Source organism: Myotis brandtii, unplaced genomic scaffold (assembly GCF_000412655.1).
Source record: "Myotis brandtii unplaced genomic scaffold, ASM41265v1 scaffold1223, whole genome shotgun sequence".
In the NCBI taxonomy this organism is placed as follows: domain Eukaryota; kingdom Metazoa; phylum Chordata; class Mammalia; order Chiroptera; family Vespertilionidae; genus Myotis; species Myotis brandtii.
Window position 1 is genome coordinate 862100 of NW_005354265.1, and position 9478 is coordinate 871577.

General features: G+C 41.4%; 3 protein-coding genes across 4 annotated transcripts in view; 1 reads left to right on the forward strand and 2 right to left on the reverse strand.

Annotated features, from left to right (window-relative positions):
• KIAA0753 (KIAA0753 ortholog) overlaps positions 1 to 210 on the reverse strand; it is a 56038-nt gene extending 55828 nt beyond the window's left edge. Inside the window, exon 1 of the mRNA XM_005858873.2 lies at positions 137 to 210. The gene's annotated coding sequence lies outside the window, so the exon portion shown is untranslated. The remainder of the gene's footprint in view (positions 1 to 136) is intronic.
• Positions 211 to 352: 142 nt separating this feature from the next.
• TXNDC17 (thioredoxin domain containing 17) lies at positions 353 to 2670 on the forward strand. Of its 2 annotated transcripts, XM_005858871.2 has the most exons (4): positions 512 to 748; positions 1279 to 1360; positions 1769 to 1844; positions 2457 to 2670. In XM_005858871.2, exons 1-4 carry the CDS (start codon positions 604 to 606, stop codon positions 2523 to 2525), a joined length of 372 nt encoding a protein of 123 aa, XP_005858933.1. In that variant the 5' UTR covers positions 512 to 603; the 3' UTR covers positions 2526 to 2670. The 2 variants fall into 2 exon arrangements, with proteins under 2 accessions (XP_014389190.1, XP_005858933.1); XM_014533704.1 differs by having other exon boundaries at positions 353 to 748; positions 1769 to 2670.
• Positions 2671 to 2827: 157 nt separating this feature from the next.
• On the reverse strand, positions 2828 to 9426 carry MED31 (mediator complex subunit 31). Its single transcript, XM_005858870.2, has 4 exons — positions 9303 to 9426; positions 8402 to 8479; positions 8023 to 8119; positions 2828 to 4123 (listed from the first exon to the last, which is right to left on the reverse strand). The coding sequence occupies exons 1-4, from the start codon at positions 9328 to 9330 to the stop codon at positions 3931 to 3933; spliced, it is 396 nt and encodes a 131-aa protein (XP_005858932.1). The 5' UTR covers positions 9331 to 9426; the 3' UTR covers positions 2828 to 3930.
• Positions 9427 to 9478: the final 52 nt, after the last annotated feature.

The window sequence follows — 9478 nt, forward strand, 5'->3', positions numbered from 1 at the left end:
CCCTAAAGCCTAGGCAGGAAAATAGTTAAAAGGGGCGACGAGCAGCAGTATCTGCCCTGGGCCAAGCTCTCCTCTCCCCCAGGTCCATGACTCCTAACGCAGCTCCCCAGGACCCCCCAACACCGCGGGTGCCCACCCGGCCTGAGGCGGCGAGGCACGGCTACTGGGAAGCAGGCGGGGGGGACCTCAATTAGGCCTGGTTTCCGGCCGCTCGCCCGGTCGCCATGGCAACAGGCGCAGGGCGGCTTGGGAGCCGTTAGAGCTCGAGAGCCACGTAAGGGTTCCAGGGCTGCGCGGCAGCAGGTTTTGCAGCCATTGTCTATGGGGCTGGGGCCGAGACCAAATTAGGAAAGAAGCCTGGGTTTCGGAATGGAGCCAGAACGGGAAGGTCGGAGAAGCGAGAGCAGAAAGGCGGTACGGATGAGTTATGGCCCTCAGAGGCCCCCGTAGCCCCCCATCTCCCCAAGCTTTTGGGCTCCTGCAGTCACCTGGTGCTCAGCCCACCCGGAAGCAGGTTCGCCCCGCCCCACGTGGGCCCCGCCTCTGGGCAGTACCACCCGAAGCCTTCCCCGGACTATCCTAGGTTCCCGGAGCGCGTTCCCCATGGCTCTTTACGAGGAGGTGTGTGTGTCCGGCTTCGAGGACTTCACCCGGGCTGTGGAGCAGCACAAAGGCAAGACCATTTTCGCCTACTTTACCGGTTCTAAGGACGCCGAAGGGAAAAGCTGGTGCCCCGACTGCGTGCTGGGTGAGGCCGGGGTTCGGGGCTGCTGCCCAAAGGGAGTGAAGGAAGGCAAGGCCGAGGTTCTGGCCGGAGAGCGGAGTTCATGGCAGAGGAAGGAGTCTTACTCCTGGAGATCCGCAGGGCTTTCTAAGCTGGCATTTTGCCTCCTTGTCCCACCTTGTTCCCTTCTCTCCTGTTAAGTGCACCCCCGCCCCAAGAGTGCCTTCTACCATTCGACCCATATCATCTTGACATCTAGTCCTTTACAATTTTTCACTTCCTCAGTATGATTAGCGTCTTAGTGAGGACGGGAGTTGATGTCCTTTGCATAGGTCAGCAAATATGCCTTTCATTCTTCTGGGCGTCGGGACCGGGACGTAGTTACCCTTAAAGTGGCTTTCAAATCAGAGAACACCTGCCTTCTGTTAACCTCAGTTAACTGCAGGTTAGGTCTGAGTTGTTAGCAACATGAGGGGAGGGGAGAGGGATGCTGTTTATCAGGGCCTGGTTGTAGAGTTGATGTGATTATTTTATATCAACTTTTTTTTTTTAAGCTGAACCAGTCGTACGAGAAGGGCTGAAGCATATTAGTGAAGAATGTGTGTTCATCTACTGCCAAGTAGGAGAAAAACCTTAGTAAGTGGCAATATATACTCTCTCCCCCAGACTTGCACTGCACTCTGCCAAACAGGTGGGAAGGGCCCGGACTCAGGTTCTATGTCTAAGGTACAGTGGATGAGTCAAGCAATTAGAAGATATAAATACAGATCAAAATTCTGAATGTTCAGCCGCTTGTATTAGAAGGATAATTCAATAAATTTAGTCTGGTGTTAGTTCAGAACTTAATTGTCTTTACATACATTATCTTAATCACACTTTAAAGGAAACTTACACAGGGGAATAGGTAAGTCACAGTTCTTAAGGTTTTTAAAATGTTTACAACAAAGTGATTACTAAAAAACTAAATGTAGGAATATATCAAATATTAAACAAAATATAAGAAACATAGTAAAATGTTTTGATCACTTTTTCTTTTCAAAATAGTTGGAAAGATCCAAATAATGACTTCAAAACAAACTTGAAAATAACTGCAGTGCCTACACTCCTTAAATATGGAACAGTGAGTATCTTTTTCAACTATGTTGGGGCTATAGTTCACCCTGTCACAACTCTTTTAACTCGTTCTGGATTCAGATATGGAGAGGTCTTGACATTTCATCCAAACATCACAGTGCTGTTCAGAGTGCATTTGTCCATCCCCTATGGACAATCCCAATAAACTGTTAGTAATGTAAATATCTAAGTATTACATCTTTTTATGCTTTTTAAAAGTTATTAATTTAAAATTCTATAAGCTCTGCTCAAGAAAGTTGATTTACACATGGTTTCTTAAACACTGGCATCAATGGCTGCTTGCCAGTTAACCCATAATTCTGGTTGAAAAGGAACTTCTAGTCATAGCCCTGGGATTCTAAACTAAAGAATAGAGGGCAAGGGGGTGGCACTGGACTTGCTGTCTCCTGTTTTAGTCTAAGTTTTGAGCCAAGTATTTTAATGACTGAACTTAGAGCAAATATCTTAAGTGTTTCATAAAACTTGTTACAACTAGTTAATAGTTTCTGAATGGCGTACTTTCTGTTTAAATATTTGTGTCATTCAAGGCTGAACAACTCTATCCCCTCCTAATAACATTTTTATAGCTGTGGGTTACGATTTGACTGTTCTCTTACAGCCTCAAAAACTGGTAGAATCTGAATGTCTGCAGGCCAACCTCGTGGAGATGTTGTTCACTGAAGATTAAGATTTGATTATGACAGTTGTGTCTTGATTTCCTGATTTATTCTAGTATAAAAGAAATTGCATGCTTGCTTTGAATTCATGTTAGGCATAAATAAATGATGATTTTAAAAAATGGCATGTCTAAACATTGGAGTGCTATAAAAATGCTCGTGAACCCTGTTTGTTTGTAATATATGGATATCTTTAAGATATAGGTAAAATAAGTCTTCAGGAGTGGTAGTAATAGCACAAAGGAATGTGTTATTGGAGATAATAGGAATATCTGAAAGCCCCTAATAGTGAATTTGCTTCCAAATCTCTGAATGAATTTTAGGATCTTTTAATTTAAATTCCATGAATTTACAAAGAACTATTGTTCCTAAAACGCCTTTTGGGCTTTAGAATGCAGAACTTAAGCTAACCACAGCACAGCACACCTAATCCAGCCCCACTTCATACAGGCAGCTTTGTTTCACAGTCTGAACGTACCTCACTACTTGGGATGAGGCAGGGAGAAGAGGCTAGAGCCGATACAGCCAAGCGGGAGGAAGGATTCCACCTGAGTCAGTCACACTCTGATTACCACTTACTAGCAGTGTAACCATAGGCAAGTTACTTAAACTGTCTAAGCCTCAGTCTCCCCCTTTTGAACAAAGATTGTTCTAAGACTGACATGAAAATGCAGCTAAGCACTAACACGTGCTTGGTTTATGATGTCTGCCAAATAAATGTTAGCTTTGCCAAATGAGCACAAGTATTTGAAATTCCTCATCTTTGTTCTAGTCTAAGGTCAAGAGTCCAATTAACTATCAATCTCCCTGCCATCACTAGGTCAGCGACATAGCAATGGTTCTTCCATTAAAGCTCTTTGCAAAGCAAGTAGTGAGACAGGTATGTCCTCTTCTGCAGAATGTAAAAAACCTTATGCCATTCCTGCTCTGGGATTTAAAGAGGTCATTGACTCTATTTCTTATGTATGTGGATAAGGAATAGTCAATGACTACTATGTAGATAAGAAGGGTGGGGTAGCTGACCTGAGGGACAGTAAGGTTCCAGGAGATGGACCTGCCCCAGCCCCCACTGTACATCAGGAACAGAGCCTGACTGAGTTCAGGATGTTTGGCGGCCCTCCCCCTGCCCCATCCTCACTGCCTCCTTAAACTGGTCTAAAGCACCAAATGTTTCTGTCCTTAGTTGTGTGTGTTAAATACTAATAAAAATTTACAAATCCAAAGGAAAATCAAAGAACATTTTTGGCTTAACAGAAATAATCTACTGACAATGAAAAGTTAGTTGGATTAAATAGCACACCAAAGGTACTCAGTGCTAGCACAAGAAAGTAGGTAAGATGAGTCTGTTTTTTTTTTGGTCTTCACTGTACAGAAGCAACATATACAGTCTTAGGAGCCTGGTCTGGATCCAGCTTTTCATTTTCCTGAGGTGTTATTTTGCTGTTGCTGCTCTGCCAGGGCTTGCTGAAGGCGCATCCGCTTCCGGGAATAGTGCTGCCAGTGCAGAATTTGCTGCTCATCAATAAATTTCGCACACTGAGCATTCACCAGCTCCTTGCGGAAGTGTTCGTACTGGAGTAGTTCTAACATGTGTAAACACTGAGGGTACCTGGGTTTAAGTTTATCAATTAATGATTGGCATAATTTAAGTCAATAACTCCAAGCTCTAATTCAGTTACTCATGAAATGATCTTTCAGCTACAATTTCTGTAACATTAACTTAGAACACTTTGGTAGCATAGTTCTTTTTTTTCCTGCTCTGGCAAAGAAACTAGTGATCAAAAGTCAGAATTAAGCAAAATTTTCAAAAGTGAGAAAACTTAAGATGAGAAAGATTAAGTAACTTGCCCAAGACCACACAATAACTGGTAAGCAGAGTCAACATTTGGGGGCAAATCAAGTTAATCTACTCTGGTGGTTTCCAAAGTGAGGAATAGGAACACTTTTAATTTTTAGTAATTATGTGTTTGATAACTATTGGCTTTCCATCAATAATGATAAAAAGTCAGAGTCAATTTCAGAAAGAACTATGCACAAATATTATACTCTAGTTTTCCATGTGGATATGAAATTCTGAAATTATATATACTCTAAGACTGAGCAAAGACCTAATGTACTGTGGATAAAGAGTCAAATTTCTGGCTATCATAAAAAGAAACATGAGGAAAGGGAGAAGGCAAGAATGAACCCTATTTTTGAGCAGGAACTGAAAACAGCAGTATGAACTCATGACTTTTTAGACAGAAACATAGAGCCAGACACAGATATGTGTTCTCAGTTTGTGTGCTGACAAGGCGTAGGAACAATGACATGGTGGTACTAACAAGCACAGTTTAGTGCCCAACTTGGGGGTTTTAAATAGCATTTTCCAGAGTTCCTTGGAGAAATGGCTGATTCCGGGCTAAGGCAAGGAAAATACAAGATGAGCCTGGGATAGTGTGTAGTGCCAAAGAAAAGTGCTCAAAAATTATGTCAGAAGTACTCCAGAGACCATTTGAAGGGGCTCCTAGTGGCCATAGCTGGAATCACTAGAGCAAGGACATACATAATAATAATCCACAAGATAAAAATTAAGATGCCAAGAGTCCATAGTGATGTAACTTTTAAAAATGAATGAATAAATTGGGAACAAGGGAATGTTCTTTACAACTGAATTCCAACTAGTAAATGTAGAAAGAATGATGGAATTGGAATTAGAAAATCACCACAGTAAAAATTCTTTGAGGCAAGTATCTTCAATAGATAATTAGTGGGTAAAAGTATGAAACATAGTTTCAAAGTATTTCCTCACAACATATTAAAAAGAAAAAATAGTAACTTGATATAGAGAAAACTGGCAGCTACCACCTCAACCGAGTGATCAAAATGAACATCATCAGTGGTGGGTAAATGGACTTTTGTGTCACAGTCATGGAGGAAAAAAAAAGACTGACGAACTCAGATCGAAGGAGACTAAGACATGACAAAATGCAGCATATGAGCCTACACTGGATACTGTACCAGACATAGGACATTAGTAAGACAGCCTGTGAAATTTGAAGTCTGTAGGTTAGATAAGGTTAGACAGTATATTGTTAATGTTCTAATTTTGATCATTGTACTGTGGTTACATAAGATTTTTAATATTTAGAATATATGGGTGAAGAATATATAGGGATGCTCTTTACTATTTTTCCAAGCTGTTTTGTAAGTAAAATTATTTCAAATAGAAAAGAGATAAAGTTTAAATGAGTAAATTAAAAAACACTAAATCAGCCCTAGCCAGTTTTGGCTCAGTGGATAGAGAGCATCAGCCTGTGGACTGAAGGGTCCCGTGTTCGATTCTGGTCAAGGGCACATACCGGGGTTGCAGGCTCAATCCCCAGTAGGGGTTGTGCAGGATTCTCATCATTGATGTTTCTATCTCTCTCTCCCTCTCCATTCCTCTCCAAAATAAATAAAAATATATATTTTAAAAAAGTAAATCATATAGGGAGTACACAGAGCCAAAACTGGACAAGCGGTAGAAATGACACGTTTGGGAAACAGTATACTCCTGCAGTGCTCACGGGGAACCTCGAGCCATAGTTTAGATGACCATCTCAGCAGTGTGGTGAGTGAAATTAAACTTGTGGTGTCTAATTCAGTGTCCATGACTGAGTCTCTAATCTACATACATACATGTTGGGATCTAATAAAGTATTTTCTGTGAATTATTAAATGAATAATTGGTTGTTTATAAAGAGCCAGGAAGGGTACAAAGGGTCCTGCAGGCAGCTTCGTGAACCAATTATTAGACCAGTGGTTCCCAACATGGGGCACATGCCCCTTTGATTATGGGGAACAATTCAAGAATGGAGTTATTAACAGTGAATTTTTTGCATTTCTTATGGTTCTAGGGGCCTCACATACAGTATATAAATATATATTGTGACATATTTATGCATTTCAGTTCTCTATTATATGTTTTGAAACTATTTGCTATTTTTTCATATCACTTAACATTATTTTTTTAACAATTTCTTAGTGATTTCTTCCTCAGTATTCAACTGTCCTTTTGTTCTTTTATTTTTCTCTTTCATGGACACCATGTTCTTTGGAAGCTTATCTAGACTTAGTGGTCTTTAGGCTTCCTCCATAGGAGTTCACTTTTTGAATAGTAAGAATTATGTGGAGGGGGAGGCAGCATTAGGATTTTAGAGATGCTTAGGTGGGGCATGGCCAAAAAAAGGTTGGGAACCACTGTATTGGACATAGATCAGAAAAGTGACTTGGATAAAAAGTGCAAGTTTGAAACATTTTCCTCTCAAACTTTGTTTGTTTAGAAAAAAAACAAAAAGTTTCATTATTGCTTTTTGACTGCCTAGTTAAAACAAAGAGGCGTGAATTCAAAGTCTACTTTTTACCAGCAAAAAGGAATGCTTGTGATTATAATATGCTTCTTGCAATTTAGTAACCATTAAAATGACAACATCTTTTGCACAACCTAAATTATGTGTGTGTGTGTGTGTTCATTTATTTCTAAAATGGGCACAGTACAGCACATAGAAGGCCCTAAAAAACCAGTAGCTATTAAGACGCTGGTAAGGTTACCTCCTCCAGAAAACCGTCCTTACAAGTACCCCTTTCTACATTCTTAAATTTTTAGCATATAGCTCTGTCCCTGCATTTATAGAATGTGGGTTCCTTGGGGTCAGAAAACCAGTGAGATGGGGTGAATAGTACAAGATAAGGTCAGATAAGACAAAGCCAGATCATATAGAACTTCAGCTCAAGAGACTGAATTTTATTGTGGATGCACTGGGAAGCCTTGTGATTATAATATGCTTCTTGCAATTTAGTAACCATTAAAATGACAACATCTTTTGCACAACCTAAATTATGTGTGTGTGTGTGTGTGTGTGTGTGTGTGTGTGTTCATTTATTTCTAAAATGGGCACAGTACAGCACATAGAAGGCCCTAAAAAACCAGTAGCTATTAAGACGCTGGTAAGGTTACCTCCTCCAGAAAACCGTCCTTACAAGTACCCCTTTCTACATTCTTAAATTTTTAGCGTATAGCTCTGTCCCTGCATTTATAGAATGTGGGTTCCTTGGGGTCAGAAAACCAGTGAGATGGGGTGAATAGTACAAGATAAGGTCAGATAAGACAAAGCCAGATCATATAGAACTTCAGCTCAAGAGACTGAATTTTATTGTGGATGCACTGGGAAGCCATTGAAAGATTCTAAGAAAGGAACACGTTGTGATTTAAATTTTTAAGAGGTCAATTTGGCTTACATATAAAGAATTATTTTGCTTTGTTTGGCTGGGGGTGAGGGGGGCGGGTGGAGAAAAAAGGTAAGAGTGGAAGCAAAGATAACCAGTGGGCAGATCACTGCAATAATCCAAGTTAGAGATAAGTGTGTCTTATAAGGTGGTCGCAACTGAAAGTGGAGAAATGGGTAAAACTAAGAAGTCTGTTAAATATCAGTGTTTTGGAGTATAATAAAATATATACATATTTAGGACTATTAAAATTAAACTTACTTTAGATACTTGGCATATTCTGGTTCTTTCCAGTAAAGCAAGTACTTAAGATAATTAACAAAAGCTTTGTCTTTGAAGTAACCTCTTTGGGCAAGAACTGAAAGGCATAAAAAAAAAAAATGCATCTGTAGAGCAAACCAATCCTTGAACCACTGATTTGTGACTTCTAACAAAGAATTTACACACATAACATCCCCACCACCAACACACATTGAATTCTTAAAACAGGTCCCAGTTTGCTCAATTATATACAGTATATACACCAGTATAAGTGCAGCAATAATTCCGTTCAATTGAGAATGTATAAAAGCAGACACTAATATGAACTGCAACTCATCTGTCAGAAATCATTCATTCAATGAGGTGCTCAACAACTTACAATTAAGATAATTTGGGTTAGCTAAACACTGCACAAATTCCAACTCCAACTGAAACCGAAGTCGATTTCCAGCATCATCTAGGAGAGAAGATAACGAAAATCACCCAAAATAAAGGTAACTTTATATTAACTTGTAGAAAGAAAACAGCAGTAAAGAAGCCTGACTAATGCTGATACACATTTCTACATGAAGGGCAGGTGGTGATGGTTTTTTAAACTGCGTGAGAGGGGATAAACCTTTACAAGGGTAAGAAAAGAAAAGCCCTGATTAAAATGATTATATCTCTAAAGTTTAAAGTCATCAAAGAAAACAGGAACACACGGGGGGGAGGGGCAGGACATATGTAGAGATTTTAACTGTGACCACTGGGGTACGTGGTAATAATAACTGTGCCTTCCCCTATATGAATACTGCGTTAAAATGTTAATGGGATTAAATTAAGCAAAAGCTAAGCGAATGCTAAGTCAATCAGAAAAGAAAGTTTAGAATTCAAGCTGAAAAAGAGACGGAACGTGTGCAAGATCAGGGAGCGCGTGGGTATGTGAGAAGCGTTAGTGGCAGAAAAATACACAAGTGTGGCGGCGATATTTCAAACTTAGACAAGTTCATCTGAGACGCAGAAAACAAATCGAACGCCTCCGGGTTAGTCTCGCCCACGCCAGGAAGCCCGCGGGGTGGGTGTTTGACCAGCAAGTGAGGAAAAAGGCCTGCGAACAAATCAGCCTCTGGAAAGGCCAAACTCCCTTAGCTTTTCCAGCCGCGACAAGAGCCCTCGCGCCCCCGGGTCCGCACTGTCACCCCGCGGAGATGAGGCCTGCACGGCGTTCCGGGAGCTGGAGCAGGTGTCCCGGCCCGGGACCCGTCTGTCCGCGGAGACTCGCGGCTCCGAGCGCTACTGACCTGTCTCCATAGCGACAGCCGCGGCCATCACCGGCTAAAAAGCTCAGCTGCCTCCAGCCCCACACAGCCACCGCCAGGAGTGGAGGAGGAGGTTCCGGAAGCCGCGGCTCCGCCTTCCTGTCGCGGGGCAATGTGGGATGTGGGGGCGGGCACAGCCTAGCGTGGGAGCGGGAGGA